The sequence below is a fragment of the Episyrphus balteatus genome, chromosome 3, assembly GCF_945859705.1.
Source record: "Episyrphus balteatus chromosome 3, idEpiBalt1.1, whole genome shotgun sequence".
NCBI lineage: Eukaryota > Metazoa > Arthropoda > Insecta > Diptera > Syrphidae > Episyrphus > Episyrphus balteatus.
Genome location: NC_079136.1, coordinates 35,606,279 through 35,628,320, shown reverse-complemented (window position 1 = coordinate 35,628,320; position 22,042 = coordinate 35,606,279). Strand labels below are relative to the sequence as shown.

Below are 22,042 nucleotides of genomic sequence, written 5' to 3'. Positions count from 1 at the left end.
ATCAAATGTCTCAATTGATTACTTTGTATAATAGGTCAACATGAATGGGGACAAGATAAATCAACTGGAGCAAGAAGGTGTCCCATGTGCTTAGAGTTAGGACCTGTAGTTACGTTATGTATGGGCTTGGAACCGGCATTTTATGTGGATTCTGGACCACCAACATATGCGTTTAATCCATGTGGTCATATGGCTACAGAAAAAACAGTCAAGTAAGTTCTTCTTCTTCATACTTTATTTGGTGTCGTTATGATTTCCATATCGAAGGGATTAAAGTCGTTTGAGTTTTTTTTCAATGCTTATATCTATTAGTTGTTAGTAAAAGCTTAACCCCTTGTAGCTCCTTGTGAATTTCTGTAACAAACCCTAAAAAAACTAAATTAATCTTCTTTTGATTCTCATTTCATTTTTAAATACTGTTTTATCGAAATTGTACAACTTATTACACATATGTACATAGCGCTATTATAACTATGTTATTGATTCTTGAAAATTTGGATTTATTGAAAAAAGTAACCGTGAGTTTGTCTCCCTAAACTTACAAGGTTTTCTTTTCAGATGGCGAAAATTGCTTAAAAATAAATATTTGATTGTTTGTTGCAGAGTTGTAAAGTACTTAAGTATTTCGGTACTTAAGTACTTTCAAGTACTAGTTTTTGGTTAAGTTCTTCAGGTAATGGTACTTGAAAATAAGGTACTGGTACTTGAAAATGCTGTTTTAAGTACTTCGGTACTTAAGTACCTAGTTGGTACTTAAGTACCGGTACTTGAAGTATTTTTCAAGTACCAGTACCAAGTACTTAAGTACCAGTACCAGTACCGGTACTTGTACTGGTACTGGTACTTGAAATTTTACAGCTCTGGTTTGTTGTATGAATTTGTGCATTAATATAAAAAATATTCCACCTTGGATTCATTAAAATGAATAAATACAAATATTGATTTTTTGTGCAATTAAGGAGCCAAGGGCAACAATATAAGACTAATTTCAAGTTGTTACACAAATCCCTTGCGTTCGCGAAAAAAAATCGCGGTTTGGGTTTGTCTGTTGGGTGCTTGGGTGCAGGTAAAACGTCTTTCATGGGTATTTTTGCAATCAGGAGAGTAGGGCGTTAGGATCCAACTAATTTCAAGTGATTATCTGAATAAATCAATTTTCAGCAACATGTTGCTGGCAAACTATCGTTTTCGTCATCAGCATGACTGGGACTAATTTTGAACCGCTGCTTTAAAGTTGAAATAGAAAATGACTGAGTGGAGCTACAAAATTAATTTTTGCGCAACAAATTTTGTTTTTCAAAGCTAAATTTTGATAAAATAAAAAAAAATACAAAATGCAACTTTTTTGAAAATTTTGACCGTTACATTATTAGGTTTCGTCTTATTTTAGCGTAATCTTGAATAACAAGAAAACTAATGGAGCTACAAAATCGAGGTTTTCGCGTTTGATCTGAGTCTAGGTTACTTCAAATTTCTGCAAAAAAAAAAAATTGTATTTGTTTGGATTTCGAAAACTTAGATACTTTTGACCTAAGTTTTTTAAACAAAACCTTGAATATTATTAAAAGTGTTGGAACTACAAAATTGTGGTTTGCATCAAAAGTTTTATTTTGAAAAGTTACAGTTGCTAGCAAAAAATAATTTTAAAAGTTATTCTTTAAAAATGTCTCCACTGGCCTGATTAAACCGGAAGTGCACTTCTGAAACTTAAAGTTGAAGTAAAAAATGACTGGGTGGAGCTACAAATAAGCATTTGATTAGCCACAATTTTGGACATCAAAAAATTATAATTTTCCTATTCTCGCCAGCTAACTTCAGCATATTGAAAAAAAAAACATTTGATACAAATCATTAAACAATTTTTGTATTCTATCATTTCAGATACTGGGCAAACGTAGATATACCACATGGAACAAATGGCTTTCAAGCAGTATGTCCATTCTGCGCGACGCCTCTTGATGGTTCACCTGGTTATATTAAATTAATTTTCCAGGATAACTTAGACTAAATTAAATAAAATTACCTATTTAAATAATGTATCTTAAACAAAAACAAAAAAAAAAAAACAATACAACAAAAACAAAAACTGATTTAAGTCTAAAAAAATTATAAATAAGAAAAATTTATCAAGTTCTGCAAAAAATAACATTGTACATCCAAATTGTATTCATTTATATTTTTCTTCTCGCAATTCGCCATCAAAAAACAAAAAAAAATCAATCACATTATAGTCACATTGTTTGTTTTTTTTTTATTTCGAAAATAGAATTTACCTCGAACCATCTTGCAAATTCATACGAAAACACACACCACTAGCTTTAAGTTTTCTTCTGATTTTGTAGTCAATCAGTTAGTAAAACGACATTAATAAGAGGATAAACAAACAACAAAAATAGAAAAACAAATGAAAAATTAATAAAAATCAATAAACAAAACAATGGAAAGAAAAAATATATTATTTTTTATACAACAAAGCTTAAAGCAAAGCTTCAATATGAAGGAAGAAAAGAAACAAAAAAAAATATATAACAAAAAATCAACACCATTTTTTTTTTTTTTTTTTGTCATTTAACATTTTCTTTATTTAAAATTTAATTTAAATTTAAAAATTAAAACAAAACAAAAATATTGACTACCCTTTGTTGCCTTTTTGCATTTTGTGCTTTTGTATATCGAAGATATTTTTTATTTTTTTTTTTTACATTTTTGTTGTTATCATCATTTATCTTGCTCTTAAAAATGTAGTAATTATTATAAATTTATGAATTGTATAAGCTTAAGAATTAATTGTGTTTAATTTTTAAATTAATTTTCATTCATTTTCAATCTTGAAAACAAAACACACAATAAACACGTCATCTATCTAAAATTGAAAAACACCGGGCGATAAATAATAATTAATTTGTAATTGTAATACAAAAAATACAAACAAAAAAATCGTTATAGTTATTATTATTATTATATTAATTATATATTATTCGTACCTATTAATTATTATTTAGCAGCTGTGCGTTTAGCTATAGAAAATATGTTTAGAAAATAAGCCATAAATATAAAATTAAGTTAAAAAAAAAAAAAAAAAAAAAAAAAAAAAAACAATTGAACCCATATAAATTGATAATGAATTGTAGATTAAATAATATAAATAAAATTAATTGTAATTGATAAAAATATAAAAAATAAAAACAAAAATAATAAACAAATTATCTTATAAGGAATGCGGATTTATATAAACAAACAAGTAATTGTGCATGTGTACTACACACACAAACACGGTGGGGTGTAACTTATTTCATTTTGAAAATTAACATCTTAGTAAAAAGAAAAGGAATGAGATAATAAAAAATGAATTTAATAAACAAAAAATATAATATTATTTGTGTTGATTTCTTATAATGAAAATCTTCTATCTACAGATATTTATATGAATGTATACAGAAAACAAAAAACAAAAAAAAACAAAAGTAATAATACAAATAAACAAACGTGAATTAATGTTTTATGAAATTATTTGAATGTAACCAAAAATACAAACAAAACAAAAAAATCATTTAAACGCATTTAATATATAAGAAGATAAAATCAAGTTGAAGCTGTTTTAATTTATATACAGAAATTCAGGACGATAGCTGTTGCACTTTTTATTTTTACATCAGGATAATTTTTTCTCATCAAACTTGTGACAAATCCCACAATGCCCACTAATTGCAATTGTTTCACAAAAATGTATTTTGTTTTTCTATACAATTCTGGGTTTTGAGTAAGTCTGACAGCTGCAGAATTATCTACATAAAGAGTTGGCGTTTGCTTCAACTACATTATTCCTTTGAATTACATATCTAGATATGTACATACATATCCAAATTAATTCCTTCGCTGTTTCATTTGAAATTGTTACCATTACTTGCCTTTGACTTACATAACTAAGAAATAGAATTCCATAATTCCCCCTTTTGTAGTTTTTCTGTATTCAATACCTAATTCCACAGTACCTACCTACAATGTATCGGAATAACCTTTTGACTCGAGTGACATCTTCTACAGTTGGATTTTTAACGTTAGGTACATCATTGCACCAACCACTTCATGTTGTCAGAAACAGGACGAAACAGTTCGTTCGATTTTGACATAAGCCCATGCAAACTCATGCCTATTATTGTTGGGCCTTTATTCATTAACGTTTTTTCTAAAAAAAATTATATTATTAGGTACACAAAATTAAACTTTTTGTTGCCATAAGAACCAAAACTCAAACCGGTCTGAAATATTCTATTAGATTTCGTTTTTGAAATATTATCATTATAAAAGCGTTTTTTGACAGTTTTTGAGTTATGCTTTAATGTGAGGTAATTTCTATAAGAACTTTTTTTTTGGTTCCAAAAACGGTTTAAACTTTAGATATATCGTACGATCCGTAAACGTCCCTGGGAACAAAAAATCTTCAGCCCTATTCTGAATAAAAGCCATAGATTTTGCTCCCTTTTCCCTTTTTCATCGTTATTAACAACAAGGGCACATATGTAGGACCAATTTAATTGACTGCTAGGTCACAGAATAATTGCAATAAATACATCTTTATAAACATTATTAAAAAGATTAAAAATGGAATAACACATTTATTACTTGAAACAATATTACAAATTAATAAAAAGAAAAAAATAACTTAAGAAATACGATACAACATTTTGCGTTGCATACGATGTTGAACTTCCTCTCGTCGTATCATGGTATTGATTACTTTCATTACTGCTCTTTCATCATACTTCTGACGCACAAAGTCCTAGATAAAAAAAAAAAAAACAAATTATTTAGTTGAACAGTTGCTCTATTGAAAATATTTCTCCTTTTTATTACCTGAACAATACTCAATTGAGAAACTTGAGTTCCAATAGCAAAACGTTTCTTCAACTGTCTTTCAATTCGATTCAATGTATCTTGATCCTCTTCGGTGGTAAAACCTTCAGCACCCGACAAACTACCAGTCATAGCAGCATCAAGTGTAGAAACTTGAAACAATCTCAACGCTTCATTGACATGTGCATCAGAAACAAAAGGTTGCAATTGCATTTTAGCCAATGACTCCGAAATCCTAATAATAGCTTCCAACTGACGAACAGTAATTGGAATACTCATCCGTTTGTCAGCTGATTTCTCCTGTGCTCCAGCACCACTTCTCATCAAAACATAACGACTTTTTAATTTCTCTCCAGCCGCCTCACTCAATCTTGGTCCACAATGAGTTCGGCAATAGTGAACGTATTTCTTAAAAACTGACAAAGGAATTTCTCCCTCCACCTCGTTACCACCTTTGTTCGATGACAAATGCACGTTAATAATATGCTTGGCCATGGTTATGTCTCTAGCCTCATCATGAATATCTTTGACAATGAAAATCATATCGAAACGCGACAAAATAGTTGGCATAAAGTCAATATTCTCCTCGCCTTTTGTATCATCCCAGCGTCCAAAGATAGAATTGGCAGCAGCCAATACTGAACAACGTGAGTTTAGAGTTGTGGTAATGCCTGCTTTAGCCAACGAGATTGTTTGTTGTTCCATTGCCTCGTGAATGGCCACACGATCGTCTTCTCGCATTTTATCAAATTCATCAATGCACACGACACCACCATCAGCCAGGACCATTGCTCCGCCTTCCATAACAAAGTTGCGCTGTAAATTGATTAAGTGATTTGTTTAGTGGAGTAACTAAAGCTAAAAAAAAATAGTAATATTAGGGATTTTGATGATCTTTTTTTTCAAATTTTAAATTATAGTCAAAAAACCGTTTTTCCATGTCTTCCAGATTTCTTAATTTTTTTTTTTTACTATTATTCGGTCAATTTGAGAAGTTTATACAATTTTATAGAGGAAGAAATTTCAATTTATTGGGACAATTGAAGAAATCAAAAACTAACTTCTGTTGATACTGTAGAAAATTTTGTATGGTCTTAATTAAAAAAAAAATGTTATTCTTTGTAACTACGTTTGAAAAATTTTGATATCTTTTTTGGCTGCTCAGATATAAATTTTTAAATACTGTTCATTTTTCTTGCTCATGATAACAAAGGCCCACAAAAAAGAGTGCCAATCCTTTTGACCGGAACTACCTATTTTTATGTATTTTGAGGTGATAAATTCGAATGTGAAGTCAGTTTTTTTAATGCGGTTTTCATTGTTTTTACAATTTACTAATAAAATTTGCTTTAGGGTAATTTCACGCAAGTTCATCACCAATAGGAAACAAATGAAAGTGAAAATATAAGAAATTTAATGTTATGATTTAAATACTTTTGCATTTTATTTCAATAATTCATATTAGTTTAATTTTTTTTATATTCCTCAATCTAAAAATAAAAAAAAAAAAAAAATGAGAAATTTTTTAGTAAAAAATGGGAAAAATTAACATAATAAAAGTTTCCAAGGCCGGCACTATTTTAAAAAAGCCTAGAATAAACTAAATTGACGGTTAACGCGCTTTTTTATCCAAAATAGAAATAATTTGCTCAAAAAAATCTCAAGTCAATTATTTATTCTAATGAATACTGAGATACTGACTGTACAAAATTATATATTGTGTAAATAGTGCTCAAATAGTTGAAACATGAATTTATTGATTTTTTCTTTAAAAATACATTTTTTTTTACAGTTTCACGTTACATTTTTGAATTATTATAAAACCATATCGTTTTTATTAATTCTTACTGCCAACGTAATTAAAACTCCTTTCATATTGAATACGAATACTTTTCATTCAAAAATCTACAAAATTTAAAGTCACCGAAGTAGACTGAATCGATTTCCTAACGTCACACCCGTTACATCTTTTCTTAAGAGTTTGAGACGTTGAAACAAAATATAATTTTAAACATATGATAATAATTAAATGTTCAAGCTATTAAATACTTTATTGAGTGAATAGTAAACTAGCCAGGAACAAAAAATTAAGTAACTCTGTCACACCCGTTACAATGGCATTGCCCTTTTGTTACATTACTAATTGGTAAATATTTAAAATTCTACTTACCGTTGCTGGATCTCTCATCACCGAAGCAGTCAAACCAGCTGCACTTGAACCTTTTCCCGAAGTATAAACTCCAATTGGCGCAACTTTCTCAACGAATTTCAACAATTGTGACTTTGCTGTACCAGGATCACCCAGTAACAATACGTTTATGTCTCCTCTCCGGTTAAGACCATCTGGCAAACGTTTACGAGCTCCTCCAAAGAGCAAACAAGTAATGGCTTTTTTTATCTCCGCCGATCCAAATATACTTGGAGCAAGTGACTTGGATAAACGTTCGTATATATCCTCACTAGCTGCCATCCTCTTAAAGTGATCTTCTTCGTCAGATGTAATATGACTATACCGAGAGATGGCACCAACACCTTCTGTATCAACTGTTATACCCACAACACGCATATAAGGAGACCTAACTCCAATGACAGCCTTCTCACGACCATCTTGTCGACTTGGCTTGCCAACCTTACGAATCGAGTATATTCCCTGAATAAGAACTCTATTCCCGGGTACAACTCTCTCGCAAAGAGAACGATCACAAAACAATTGCAAATGTCGTGGAATTTCACCCTGAGGTACAAAATCAGGTAATTCCTGAAGTTTCAGAATTTGAAAGTCAACACATTTGCATTTGTCTGGCATAATAAAGAATGGATCTAGTGGACACTTTGGTCTGCCAGCTTGTTCAGTGTTGCATTTCCTGGGCATTGCGTATCCCTCCAAGCCGGGATTGACTTTCAAATTGGGAACAACATTGCCACAGGAACGACATTGAATTGACATGCTAGTAGCTTTGGCTTTAATACCAGAAGCTGATATGATTATGCCAGCGATTTTAATTAATCGTGAAACACAATCAGATTTAAGTTCTCTTATGTTTGTGGGATTTGCTGTGGAAGAGAGTAAAATTTGAATATCGTGGACATGTTCTTCATGTTCTGGTCTTGGAGCAGTAATTTCATCGGCAACTTCTTTAGCTGCTTCTTCGAATATTTGTAAATGTTCTGTAGGTTGTTTGTATAGTTTGTCGGCGAGTGTTTCATCGAAACCAGCTAAATCATCGATTTCGACTTCGAGAAAGTATCGACCATTTAGATAGTTTCTTTTTAATGTATCTCTGAGAGGGAATTTGGTAATAATGATTGATTCTACAAATAAAATTAAATGTCTTACCTGTATTTATAAAAGAAATTATCTTCATTAAATGTACGTATGAAATCTTTGTATTTTTTCTTCAACGATTGTAAATTGATTTGATTTCCATCTTGTTGTTCACCGCCGAAATTGTCGGAAAAGAAAACACCAGCTTCATCAAAGCCTTCCATTGTTTACGAATTGATAAATGAATCGTTATTAAATTGTATAAAATATTGTTAAAAAGAATAGTTTCTTTTAACAAATCGAGAGTCTTTTTAATTTTTAACAACACGAGAAATTTGTTTGATGTGAGAGCATTGAATGAAATTTCCCGCCAAAACAATTTAATTTTTTGACAGAACTCTGTTTGGCATTACAAATGTTATCGATTTTTAGAGTGAAAATAGGGTGACCATCCGTGTAGGAAAAATAGATGATAGTTGTTTTGTTTTTTTTTTTTTTTTTTTTTTCAACCCAAAAATAGGAAAATTTTTAAAGATCTCCCAAACCAATATATACAGGGTGTCCCACAGTCACCGCCCCAAATGAAAACCATCTATTCCTGAGGTCATTTTAAGTCGAAAAGCCTGGTACGCAGCTCGCGCTAAATTTTAGCTCCCATACAAATTATCGAAAAATTTTATCTGAAGCCTGGTACGCTGCTCGCGCTAAATTTTAGCCAAGATAAAATTCCCATACAAGTTATCGATAATTTGTATGGGACTCATTTTAGCTCGGCTAAAATTTTTCGATAATTTGTATGGGAGCTAAAATTTAGCGCGAGCTGCGTACCAGGCTTTAAGCCTGGTGTACAGCTCGCCCTAAACAGCGTACCAGGCTTCATAGTTAAAATCGGGATAACTATTAAAAATATTCACTATCACACAGAGAGAAAAATAGTCATTTTTAACTATTTTCATAGTTAAAATTGGGATAACTATTAAACTCATCGATAATACTGACGCTTTCAAATAATTTATCGATAACTAAAAAAATGTATTTGCAGCACAATTCTAAACTCAGTCACTTTCAGGCACCACTGTTTAATTTTATCAGCTGATTTCTAAACAATTTGACATTTGAGAAATGAGATAGATATATTTGAGTTCAAAAACAAACCAACTTCTTATCAAAACATGACTCAGTTTCCTTTGTTTTCGGATTGAAATTGAATTATTAAAGTATTTTTCCATTATAAGGTGGTATTCTTTATTAAATTTTAGTATACTTAGTTGTTTTTAACAATCCGCCCATCATCATTTATAATCTTATACTCAATAACCAGTGAAACTTCTTTTAATTACCAAACAAATAAAAATGTCTCTCGAACTTGATCAAGAATGGGAAGAATACAAAGTAATAAAAAAAAAAATTAAATCCTTGTTTATTATTAACTCAATAATTATGGTAATTTTTATTTTAAGATAAAATTCAACAAAGAATACAAAGACGATGAAGAAGAGCAAATGCGTCGAAAGTTGTACATGGAGAATAAAGTAAAAATTGAAGAACACAATAAGCGTTTTGCAGCTGGAGAAGTAACATTCTCAATGGGCATTAATGCTTTTGCTGACAAAGCTCCTGGCGAGCATCCTTGTGGTGGTCGTTTGGCACCTAAAAAATAAATTATGACAAAAATGAAATCTCTTCTTCTTATTTTACTTTGATACTTGACAAAATTAATTTGATATTCCAAATAAATGTATTTTTATATGTATCTGTTCTATTGCAATTAAATATTTTATTATATAAAACATACATACAAAGTTACTTGTTATTTTGATTTTCTGGAATTGATTTAAAAATAAAGGATTCTTCTATCCCTCGAATGTTAACGTACCTACCAGCATTCTACAAATCATCGGCGTCATAAGCAGAAATCTTTTAGACTTACTTACATACTTAATTAGGGTGACCAGAGCTTTAAAGCAGTGCTACAATTCACTGTGGATTCGGGCCAACATGTTTCTGCAGCTTTATTCAGCTGCTTCCACTTTCGAACGCCAAGTTGGTTGATGCTCCCTCCACTTTCTAAGAGCTCTATCTAAGACGAGGTGTTTCTCTACTGCACCGTCCCTCTGGATTGGATTCAAAAACTTTCCGGGTCGGAGATTTGTTGTCCATGCACTACACTTCTACATGGACCTAGCCATTTCCGGTCGCTGCACCTTTTATTCGCTAAGTGCCCTTGTAAAAACCGTACATTTCGTTGTTGTATCTCCTCTGATCACTCGGCCTTATCATTTATTTTATTCGTATTGGAAGTTTTCTACGATTCCCGAAAAAACAATCACAAAATCTGATCGTAGTGACGATTTGTATGAAAATTTCCATTACGAACGGATTCAGTGATTGTTTTTTCGGGAATCGTAGCAAATTTCTGTCCATGAGTCGGGGCCAAATATCCCTCAAATAATTTTTTTCTCGAAACATTGCTCGGGCGATGGCTTTGCTGTCTCTTCAAAGCATAATAACAGCGGTTGGCAAGAGTAAATCTTCGTTTGATTTCAGCACTGGTGTTGTTGTCTGTGTTTATAGCGGAGCCTAGGTAGACGAATTCCTTTACTACCTCCAAGTTATAGCTGCCCATGGTGAGGTCTTGTCCAATAAGTCGGTTTTGAATGTCTTTTTTTTGACGACAGAATATACACGGCTGTTTTGATTTCCATTCGATTTCTATTCCCTCTTGTTTTCGAATTTTAGCTGCTCCCAATTCCGTATTCGAATACATTTTGCGGATTCATAGGTATTTGGGAAAAAGATCGGATCTACAACCCGACACATTTTAGACGTTTTCAATCCGAGTAGCAATTTGCTACCGGAAAACAATATTCATCAACAATAAAGTCGAATGGAAATCAAATCAATCTGTACGGATTCAATTTTCGTTTCCGTTTTCAAATTCGAACGAATAATAGAACAGCCGTGATACCTGTTTTTTTGTTTGCCCTCTTCCGCTTCGAAGCTAAAAAAAAAGTCATTGATATCACGCTATGTTCTTCCGATTATGCTAATTTCGTCGTCATATACAAGCAGCTCGACGGACTTTTAAAAGTGTTGACGTTAGAGTTCTGTATTATTTTTTCAAGGATGATGTCAAAAAAATCACGCTTTAACATCAATGGTATTCGCGAGGTCTTTGCCACCACTGCCCAGCAGCGTACATTCTCTATAGTCATCCTACACTTTTGGAAAGGACAAGACCTGTCTATTATAACTCGCCTCTATAGATACTGTCATTATGCGGCCTTAAAATCGATGAACGGGTGGTGGGTATCGATTTGATATCCCTGGGTATTTTCAAGATCTACCGTAGTATGAATATTTGGTCGACGGTGAACTTGACAACTTGATTGTTGACAAAAGGCTTCAGACCTTCACATATTACGATAGAGAAGATCTTATAGGCTATGTTAAGGAGGCTGATTACTCTGTAGTTGGCGCAGTTCACAGTACTTCTTTCTAAAGAATCGGACATACAATGTTGAGATTCCATTCTGTGGGCATGCTTTCCTCCGAAAATATTCGATAGATGAGTTGGTACATACTCCCAACCAGGTCTCCTGAAGATTTATTGAATTTAAATTTGGATATGACTTCGCCTGGGTCGGGCGAATGAAAGTTTTGGCCTTCATCGTCGACATTGAATGGTACCTACAGCCTGCCTTTGGCGGAGTTGGTTTCGTCATCGCCGAAGTAGAGATTGCAGAAGTGATTTCACCAAATTCTCAGCATCGCTTGCGACTCTACTACGATGTTTCCTTGTTAGCCTTTGCAGGCTTCAGTTTTACTTTTACTTTTTACCTTGTGGTTAAACTTCAAAATCTCATTCCTGCATTTTTTGAATGGCAAAACAAAAAATACACATTTTGTAGAAATTATTGTTGTTGCGTACGAACTACAGTTTATTCTTTATTGTTTATTAAATGTAAATTTCTCTCATTCATTGATATATATAAAATATCTAATACAAAGCATCATTTTCTTAGCTAACACACTTGTCACCCTGATGATGATGTCTCTTCCCCATCAATTTCTTGTTATTTTTTTATTAAAAATTATATAGTTCTATGGATTTATTTATTTTTGTTTTTTTGTTATATTCTGAGATAATAAGGTCCTTTATATAAATGGAGAAAACAAACAATATGATTTTACATAGTTTGTCACAGTAATATTGGAACACATACAAATATTTCTAATAAAAAAAAAAAAAATAATGAAGTCTTGTTCGATAAATGTAATTTAGATGTATTTTTAGCTGAATTTCGTTCATTCGTTTTATTTTTTATTTTTTTTGTTTTTTTAATTAAACGAAAGCTGAAATATCCAGCGGTTTTATTTTTCTGTTTATATTCGGTTTGTTTCATTTATTTTTTTAAACAATTATTATAGATTGGCAAATAAGTATTTGTTTAAACCGCTGGTTTATTTTTTTTATTTCAATTTCGCTGCAGTGGTATTTATATTTAATATCTTGTATAAATTTACTTGGTGCTTGTACTACAACGTTTTTTTTAGCGCATCCGATAGGTATTATTTTCATGCACATCGGATAGTTCACCTTTGAAATTAACATCGATGGTAAAATCTAAATCACGATTATTTCTTTCGTTTGGCTTCATTTTGAAAGTTCCGTGAATCTCTTCGCCCTTCTTGACTGTCAAATAATCATCGAGGTAGAAAACGGTTTGTTTCCAATGTGTGTATGTTGCTTCGGGAGATGTACTGAATCCTAGGCGCTTGTGGCATTTTGTAAACTCAATGTTAAAGTATGTGACTAATGCCTGAACGAAGTCGTTTCGTTTGATAATTAGATTAAAGGGCGAAGAGAATTCAAGATCTGTTTTCTTGACTGTGTATAGATCGACTTCCTTGACCATGTAGGATGTGGAAACAACTTGTTTGGGATCTACAACATCGACAAGCGGTTCAGTGACTGCTACTTTACGAATACAACTCATATCGAAACCATAGACATCATCCCACCAGTTAATTTTCTCATCTTTATACTGACGATCTTCGATGGCAGTAATGTAGAGTGTACCACGGTCGGGGAACATCATACCGTCAGACTTAAGCCATTTATCGCGCGCATACAGTACTGTGTCCAACATAGACTCATAAAAGAGACAATATCTGAAAAGATTAATTTGAACGTTAAATTGTGATTGTGTTAAGTAAACACGTGAATAGAGTAAATAGAAATTCGTGTGACAGCAGGATTGCTATAGAATCAAGAACTTAAATGGAATCTTTTTAACATGTATGATTGTGTATTGTTTAATTTAAATCAGAAAACAGGAGAGAGTAGTATGGAACATTTTGCATTAAAAAAAATATTGCAATACGAGAAGCATTTTTTTATGCGACCGCCTTACAGTCTGGATATAGACGTCGCAGTGGCCATAATTGGTTCGATGATATGAAAGGTAAAATAACGGGGGTTTAATCGATATTCAAAGCAGTAATAAGTGCTCATACAAGTGTAAGCTCTACATTAAATTGATTGAAAAAAAAACAAATGTTGGATGGGCCCTATTTTATTTTGAGTAGTTTATATCCTCGGCTAATATTGAAAACCTGCTTACTGCCATCTGCTAACAACACATACAAATGTTTTCAAACATTGATTAAAAAAGCTTAGAAATTAATCAATTCTTAAACGTTTCGTAGTATGGAGTATGAAGAATAAATTTATATTATTATAGCTCAGGGCAATTAGTCAAAATATGGGCATGAAATCGCATTTTTCGCGGGACAAAATTTTTTTCATGGAATGTGTTCGGGTGGTTGTCCTTATCATAAAAGTCAATTTGTTGGGAAAATTGGAGGTTGGGAACAGCCGCCATCTTGGAAAAGAGATTGGTAGCGTTTTTATTGAATAGCTCCATTGTTATTCATTTTAACAGAAAATGACAAAGGTAGGACTTATTAACAATAAAATTATCTAAACAATGATATACAAAACAATTCCGTGAGTTGATTAAATAAAATTTTATAGTTAGTCAAAGTGCGGGTTTGTATCGCAAGGTTGGGACAAAATGACATTTTTTCATATATCTGACGAACTTTTGATTTGTTTGGATAATTCTTCAAGAATGTATTATAGTACTTATAATTACCTATAAAATGAGCCCACAATCGTTATTGTAACCATCGTATTGTAGAAGTAATCTAACTCCGAAACTCTCCATGTACTAGTCAAAAGTGAGAAAAAAGCTAGTTTTTTGCTAGTAGGCCGAGAAAATTTTGGGAGTAGAGGTATAACCAAAATATAAGTACGCAGTTTTGCTGCCATACTCGTGTTAATGTCGATTTCAAAGGTCTGACAACTCTAATTTTGGGCTTTATACGGTTTTTGGGGGGTTTAATAACGTAAGTTTTCCAGTTAACGTGAATGGGCTAAATTTATACTATTTGAAATTATAAATATACAAGCTGATTCCCTATTATTTTTCCTAAATCTAGACACCCCAATCTTGAGGATGTGACCAATAGAACTCAAGATATAAGCCGTTTATACGATTATGTTTTAGAGGCTTTTTTGTTTCGATTTTTGTTTGTTTATTTGAATTGAAAAGCCTGATATGGTTAGTTAAAAAAGCTTATATCGTGAGTTCTATTAACCCCATAGCCGAGATTAAGGTGTCCAGATTTAGGAAAAATAATAGAGCATCAGCTTGTATATTTATAATTTCAAATAGTACAAATTTAGCCCATTCACGTTAACTGGAAAATTTAAGTTATTTAACCCCCCAAAAACCGTATAAAGCCCAAAATTAGAGTTGTCAGACCTTTGAAATCGACATTAACACGAGTATGGCAGCAAAACTGCGTACTTATATTTTGGTTATACCTCTACTCCCAAAATTTTCTCGGCCTACTAGCAAAAAACTAGCTTTTTTCTCACTTTTGACTAGTACATGGAGAGTTTCGGAGTTAGATTACTTCTACAATACGATGGTTACAATAACGATTGTGGGCTCATTTTATAGGTAATTATAAGTACTATAATACATTCTTGAAGAATTATCCAAACAAATCAAAAGTTCGTCAGATATATGAAAAAATGTCATTTTGTCCCAACCTTGCGATACAAACCCGCACTTTGACCAACTATAAAATTTTATTTAATCAACTCACGGAATTGTTTTGTATATCATTGTTTAGATAATTTTATTGTTAATAAGTCCTACCTTTGTCATTTTCTGTTAAAATGAATAACAATGGAGCTATTCAATAAAAACGCTACCAATCTCTTTTCCAAGATGGCGGCTGTTCCCAACCTCCAATTTTCCCAACAAATTGACTTTTATGATAAGGACAACCACCCGAACACATTCCATGAAAAAAATTTTGTCCCGCGAAAAATGCGATTTAAATTACTAATTTCCCTGGGCTATTAGGCTTATTCAAAAATTTACAAATCCTTTAGTGGGGTTAGTTGTTTTGCACTAAAAAAAAGAAGTATAAGGAGCAAAAATGATAAAATCCGATTCAACGATCGTTTAACAATTTTGTTTGGGTAATAATGTTAAAATAATAAATTGCAAAAACTTCAAAGTAGGGCAAGGAGAATTACTTTGATATCCAATAGGTAAACACCAAAAAGAGAAATGTTAACGAAACCGACCTGGATCAGTGTTAATCAAAGAATTATGTTTAATGTTTTCATATTTAAGTAAATTAAAATATTATATTGTCGGAACAAAGCCAAAACCACGAATCGGCAAAATTGTATTTTTGAAAAAAGCGGCTTCAAAGTTTTGGAATCTCATGGAAACTGATGCAACAGACATTGATAGACAGACAGATGGAGGATTGGGGTCGAAGCAGTGAATAGAGGGACCGATAACAAGATAAATGACACATTAAAGTGAATATGTCCAAAAAATGCAGATTCGTGGTTTTGGCGAGATATTATGGATTTAAGAATGCTGCAGATTTTAGATTGCCTATTTTTAAAAACTTTCACACAGACATGGTCTTACATTCATATATATACATGTAGATTGGTTTAAATATTTTTAACAGTCTACCATAGGACATATGAAATGACAAAATTTTACAAATATATATTTAAAAACATTAGTTAGTTTTTTATGTAAAAAGTAGATTCATTTAATTTATGATATTTAAAAATTTATTTTCACGATGTTACAAATGACAAAGGCGACTCGGCTGGTATTTGACCGTATGCATAAACAATAGTAAATACTAGCAATATGAAATTAATAAGTATAAACTAGATTTGATATGCACAAAACGTGGATAAAAAAGTTCATACTTTACAATTTTTCAAGTAAAAGCATTTACTACATATTTTTTATGCATAGCACCCATTGACATGTTCAAAAAGGTGACCCTTACAAATCCTTGAAAAAGTCAGTATCATACAGCCCCCCGATGCGGCCGATAGGAAAGAAGGCAGAAAAGTTGAAATCGAGATCACAAAAGCACCGTATAGAATCCCGATGTTTTTACATAATGATCTAAATAAATAGTTTGATTTGCATATGTGGTTGATTTACATGGGACAATATTTGATCAGCAGTCGGCTACCCAAGATTCACACAACGACATTTATGGTTTGTGACAGGCAACAGCTGAATCGAAGAATAATAATTATCACCGCTTCGTATATCACCCTTCTCTTATTTGATAGGAAGAAGGTAACTTTCCCTTCATTTAATGGGAATTTAATCACCTCCTATAGGCTTGGGGACAAGAATCATGAGCCGTCCGATGGGTCCCTACTTTTTTTCAAAACTCGAACGATATTTCTTTATGGTATTCTGGTATGTCTGGTTAGGTGAAGCTATAAGAAAATATTTATTTAAAAGTTCCTCAAAATAATGCCGCCATCTTTAAGGAACTTCGTCGACTTCCACATGAAGTTGGCCTTGAGCATTATCTATCAACAGGTAACGCAACAGAGATGTATAATAAACAATAAAGGCTCCAATACAGTTCACCTGAAGTGCGTTCTTTTATTCGCCGATGTTAACTATTGTTAACAATAGTTAACTTTCATAGTTCCTAAATGAGAAATATAACATTGTGGCGTCACAACATCATTCCTGAATGCAATGTTAAAGTGTCAAATAGTTACATTTTGTAACTTTTTCCAACTTACCTTCTGGACTTGAGTTTCTATCAAACACAACTAAATGGCATAGAGAGGAGAAGATGTGAGAAGAGAATTTTTTGTTTGTTTTCATATTTGAAATTATTTAATGCATATTATTTCTGTTTCAATTTGCTTAGAATGCAATCTGAAAGAAATATTTCAGTACCAAATTCATTCTTTCTTGTTTATTCATTCATAAAATTTATCTCATTTTTTAGTCGTTCGTAACAACATCTAACAAAAACAACAACAATGATTTCTAACACAACAACCGAAGTAAACTCTATTTTAGGCTAGGCGCACACATGCGATTTTGATGCGATTATGCAGTCGCAAATTAGATGACAACAATTTTAATGACTGTAGACACAATTTTCAAATTTTTAATCGCGGGAAGCATGTGTGTTCACCGGCATTGAAATCCGTGTGATCCATTTTTGCGACTAAATAATCGCGCGACTAAACTCGCATGTGTGCGCCTAGCCTTAATAAAAGAACGGGCCACTGGGATTTACAGTTGTGAACACGAAAATAGCAGTGCTTACACAATTTTCATAAAATGTTAAATATTTTTAAAGTGCTGCTTTGCAAAAAAGTTTAAAATTATATTTTGTATTCGGCTGGACCTCAGTTATCATATCCAAGGTTTTCAACTTTTTAAATATGCTTATCACTGTATAAACGATTGGCCCAAGATGCAAGTTAGGAACTTTCTATGCACTAATGATACAAAACTAGTTATTTTTGGGCGTAAGCACCATAAGGAGAATATCAAAAGACCCTTGAACACAAAAAGAATTATTTTGGTATCATTGGTGCATAGAAAGTTCCTCACTTGTATCTTGGGCCAATCGTTTACGAACTTAATCTTTTTTCCTATATGATTTTTCGTCAGTGATGGTGCTTTTAGCAGATTTTTAGGCTAGTAGTTTAGCTTCCAGCACATGTTCTGTTTATGCCATAGCGCTAACAGAAACTTGTAGTTAATTTTTTGGTTATTGGAGCCTATTAAAGAATGATACTTTGCCAATAGCTAATTTGTCTATCACTTCGCTAAGACCTGATTCCTTTTAGATTACGTGTTTTGAGCTAATGTTACTATTTTGGATGTTGCTGTATGGCTTACTATTTCAACAGGGTATTCTACGATATCTCGGATGCACTGGTAAGTTTTTTCCTCTTAGTAAAGTTTGTTTAATTGAACTTCATGAACTTTTCGGAACAATCCTTTCTGTGGGCCATTTTGACAACTTTTGACAATGCCAATTTAGGCTTAAAGAAGAAATAACTTTAAAAAAACGTTTACCTACTGAAAACATGAAAAAAGTTACATTGGGAAGCTTGAAAGAGAAAAAACAAAGACACTGCTATTTCAATGTTCGGGCATAAACTAGTGTTTCAATAAATGCCTTATACAAGACAGTGATAAGCATATTCAAAAAGTTGAAAACCTTGGATATGATAACTGAGGTCCCGCCGAATACAAAATATAATTTTAAACTTTTTTGCAAAGCAGCACTTTAAAAATATTTAACATTTTATGAAAATTGTGTAAGCACTGCTAACAGCTGTAAATGTATTTACTTGGTAAAAAACAGAAACGTGAGAGCGGACCAACTTCCCGGCTTAAATTGAAATTTTATACTAACTGAAAATCCAGCAAAACAAAACATGAGTTTATGTCAAAGCTATCTGTCTAACACATCACATATTCTTATTGGAAAATCTTTATAATTTTAACAAACAAAGAGATTTCTTATTTACATGATATCTGAATCGGACAAGGGATGACCTTCAGTGACTATTCTGTAATAATATTTTTTTATATACAATATATGCCAACTTACCCCATCCACTCGGATATAATGATGTCAACTTTCTCAATGCCATTGGGTAATTCGATTTCTTCAATTTTTCCCTTAACAACTTTAACCACATCTGTTAGATTATTATCAATCACAACTTGGCGGGCATACTCAACAATATTTGAGCAATCAACAGCAATTACTTTGGCTGCTCCAGCTTTAGCGGCAAACATTGACAAAATGCCAGTACCACATCCAACATCGAGTACCACCTGCGTGTTTTAAATTTAAGGTTGGAATTGATTACAACAAAAAAAAAAAACACTCATTTTAGAAGAATGATTTACCTTTCCACGGAATAAATGCTTATTATGATACATTGCATTACGATAGGTAATGGTTCGCACCTCATCCTTTAACATCTCCTCGTGAATACCAAAATGGGCATATGAATCAAAGTAATAATCCCGCGACGTCATTTCATCGGCGGACGCTGTCGTCGTTGTGGCATTGATCTTTTTAACCGGTGTCGTATTGTTTTCCATTGCAATATCTTCTGACTGGAATAAGGATTAACGTTTTAACATTATTTTCTAATAGGAATGGCCGTTTGTTCCGCCCGCTTTTGGTCAGAAACAAGCGAACATGAAGCCGGCAAATTCGATTAATGAAAATAATTGATTTTATAGAGAAAAATTAAAAGCATGGAAATGGTTTTATAGTTTTCATCCCGAAAGGTTCAACATTTTGCGCCACATTGTTCCATTCAAATGATAAAACAATTTTTTATAAATCGAAAAACAACGCTGCTATCGAAATTCACGAGGCAACCAAATTTTTTTATGCAAACTTACCATTTTTTTTATTTCAATTTCGGGCGGAGCGCCTTGTTTCTGTTGAATTTTTAGATTAATTTTGTATAGTTTTGGAGGAGCTTTGCTGGGTTTTATAGCTTAGCAAATATTTTAGTCCTGAACTTAAAAAAATGTTGTAATTAGAAAGAAAATGTGGTGCAGTTTTGCATATAAAAAAAAATTAACAAAAAATTCTCCGGGGATTTTGCAAATGAAATTCACACTTTTAACCGCACACGCACGATTTGACGGTCTTCTTGTCACGGTTGATCATCAGAAAGAGAGAGGGGATATTTTTTAAACACACGCATACTTCGACAAACAAGCAAATATGGCGGTTTGTAGATTTTTTTTGTTGTTGTTTTTGGTGTAGATAAAAAATGTAGTAGTTTTTTTTTGCGGTTTAAATTAAGACTGCGATTACATTTTGTAGGTTTTAAGGGGGCTACACAATAGTTATTTTATTTTGGAGTGGGTAGAATGAAATGTTATTTTATTTAGCCTGGTTAGCCTGTGCCTACGTTCTGTAACTTAGTCGAGAACTTCTCGCATCGAAAAATTGTGAAACAAAAATTCCATACGTTTCTCTATTTGAAAAATAACCTGTGTCTGTATCTCGATGTGAGAAGCAACCCTATAAATTTTTTATTCTATTGGAATTATTGGAAACTGTCAAAAAAAGGGAAAATATTTTTACCTTTGGCCATCAAAGGTCATACACATAGTTTTACAAAAAAATATCCCAAGGCTCGGTAGTCCGAAGGTAGGGCAGTCGGTCAGCGAGTGGAAGGTACCGAGTTCAAGTCACGGTTAGGGCATGAAATTTTTTCTTTTTTTTTTCTTTAATATTCTTTTTTTTATTTTAAAAATTTAAGTTATACAAAAATAAATAACCGTGAACACTTTTTCAGAACTAACATCTCACATTTAATACAAGATTATCAATTTTTTTTTCAAATATCTTACTTTCTCGCATCCTTTTTGCTTGTGAGTAATTTTGGCAGTTCAATCGAGAAATTATTTCGATAATTTTCTTACAGACACAGTTTTATTCACATTTTTCCAGTCTTTCAAGCATTTTTATTCCGAAATGTTTCAAGTCGAGAAAATTTTGTTTATAGAAACAAGCCAATGTGAGAAAATGATTTTTGTGTCGATTCACATTATTTTTGTTCCGATTTGCATGTTTCATGCGAGAAATTTCTCGATGCGAGAGTTACAGAACGTAGGCACTGGTATGGATAATTTGTATGGGATCCATTTTAGAATGGAACGCACTTTCAACGAATTCAATACAAATCGTATCTACTCGGGAAGAAGAGCATGAGTAGATGATAGTACTAGATTAACCAAAACATCTACTAGTAGTAAACTACCACCTCCAATGGAACAGGGCTATTTTTTCAGCAAACCAAACAAATACGAATATTTTCAGGCAAAATGGTCGGTGTGTTTTTTTTTTCGTACAAAAAATGAATCAGTTTATATAATAGCCTTGTTCCATTGGAGGTGGTAGTTTACTCGTGAGTAGAAATCTACTACAACAACTACACTTTCGTATCTCCTCGAGTAGAAGATTGTGTGTTATTTGTAGTACTAGATCTACTCATGAGTAAACTACCACCTCCAATGGAACATGGCTAATAGAATACCAAATAAATAAAATATAAATATGATCAAGAAGCGATTTTTTTAGAAATAAAAAGTGGCTGACTGTTTCAATTTTTTAAATTTTTGTATTTTTTGAGAGGATTTCTGCCTCGAGCCTGCTACGATAATTGAGATAAAATTCCCATACAAGTTATCGATAATTTGTATGGGATCATTTTTAGCTTGGCTAAAATTTTTCGATAATTTGTATATGAACTAAAATATCTCGATCTGCGTACTAGGCTTCAATCTAAAAAAATTGAATTGTTTTCATATTTTAGCCCAGGAAGTATCCAAACGGACTTAATGTCATTACCTACTTTTTATTTATATTTCAAAACAAGTGACTTTTTGATTACAATTCCATTGGCCAATTGTAGAAACGGTGTTCAACATTGGTTCAAGAATTTAACTTCTCCATTTCGATGAGTTAGCTGTGGTCCAA

The 22,042-nt window shown here is 32.3% G+C and overlaps 4 protein-coding genes across 6 annotated transcripts in view; 2 read left to right on the top strand and 2 right to left on the bottom strand.

Moving 5' to 3' along the window:
• Positions 1 to 2,069, top strand: part of LOC129913015 (protein pellino) — a 66,432-nt gene extending 64,363 nt beyond the window's left edge. For all 3 annotated transcript variants that reach the window (XM_055991339.1, XM_055991338.1, XM_055991340.1), the window contains 2 exons: positions 35 to 212; positions 1,882 to 2,069. In XM_055991339.1, the coding sequence (XP_055847314.1) occupies positions 35 to 212; positions 1,882 to 2,008 (305 nt within the window). In that variant the 3' untranslated portion in view covers positions 2,009 to 2,069. The remainder of the gene's footprint in view (positions 1 to 34; positions 213 to 1,881) is intronic.
• Positions 2,070 to 4,596: 2,527 nt separating this feature from the next.
• On the bottom strand, positions 4,597 to 8,487 carry LOC129915450 (DNA replication licensing factor Mcm5). The gene is made up of 4 exons (XM_055994993.1): positions 8,192 to 8,487; positions 7,025 to 8,135; positions 4,855 to 5,670; positions 4,597 to 4,780 (listed from the first exon to the last, which is right to left on the bottom strand). The coding sequence occupies exons 1-4, from the start codon at positions 8,341 to 8,343 to the stop codon at positions 4,664 to 4,666; spliced, it is 2,196 nt and encodes a 731-aa protein (XP_055850968.1). The 5' UTR covers positions 8,344 to 8,487; the 3' UTR covers positions 4,597 to 4,663.
• A 797-nt stretch (positions 8,488 to 9,284) lies between these two features.
• Positions 9,285 to 9,925, top strand: LOC129914827 (protein CTLA-2-beta-like). Its single transcript, XM_055994243.1, has 2 exons — positions 9,285 to 9,511; positions 9,580 to 9,925. The coding sequence occupies exons 1-2, from the start codon at positions 9,473 to 9,475 to the stop codon at positions 9,778 to 9,780; spliced, it is 240 nt and encodes a 79-aa protein (XP_055850218.1). The 5' UTR covers positions 9,285 to 9,472; the 3' UTR covers positions 9,781 to 9,925.
• Positions 9,926 to 12,033: 2,108 nt separating this feature from the next.
• On the bottom strand, positions 12,034 to 20,245 carry LOC129914547 (protein arginine N-methyltransferase 1-A). The gene is made up of 4 exons (XM_055993860.1): positions 19,948 to 20,245; positions 19,441 to 19,653; positions 19,136 to 19,365; positions 12,034 to 13,294 (listed from the first exon to the last, which is right to left on the bottom strand). Exons 1-4 carry the CDS (start codon positions 19,948 to 19,950, stop codon positions 12,673 to 12,675), a joined length of 1,068 nt encoding a protein of 355 aa, XP_055849835.1. The 5' UTR covers positions 19,951 to 20,245; the 3' UTR covers positions 12,034 to 12,672.
• Between the last annotated feature and the right edge of the window lie 1,797 nt (positions 20,246 to 22,042).

Excerpts from the sequence above, each read along its gene's own strand:
- LOC129914547 (XM_055993860.1), bottom strand. Across the intron at positions 19,366-19,440 it reads AGCATTTATTCCGTGGAAAG|GTGGTACTCGATGTTGGATG; the intron begins GTAAATCATTCT and ends TAAAACACGCAG. Across the intron at positions 13,295-19,135 it reads ATTATATCCGAGTGGATGGG|ATATTGTCTCTTTTATGAGT; the intron begins GTAAGTTGGCAT and ends TAATCTTTTCAG.
- LOC129914827 (XM_055994243.1), top strand. The coding sequence starts at position 9,473 with ATGTCTCTCGAACTTGATCAAGAATGGGAAGAATACAAA. Across the intron at positions 9,512-9,579 it reads AAGAATGGGAAGAATACAAA|ATAAAATTCAACAAAGAATA; the intron begins GTAATAAAAAAA and ends TTTTATTTTAAG.
- LOC129915450 (XM_055994993.1), bottom strand. The coding sequence starts at position 8,343 with ATGGAAGGCTTTGATGAAGCTGGTGTTTTCTTTTCCGACAATTTCGGC. Across the intron at positions 5,671-7,024 it reads TGATGAGAGATCCAGCAACG|CGCAACTTTGTTATGGAAGG; the intron begins GTAAGTAGAATT and ends ATCAATTTACAG. Across the intron at positions 4,781-4,854 it reads CTCAATTGAGTATTGTTCAG|GACTTTGTGCGTCAGAAGTA; the intron begins GTAATAAAAAGG and ends TTTTTTATCTAG.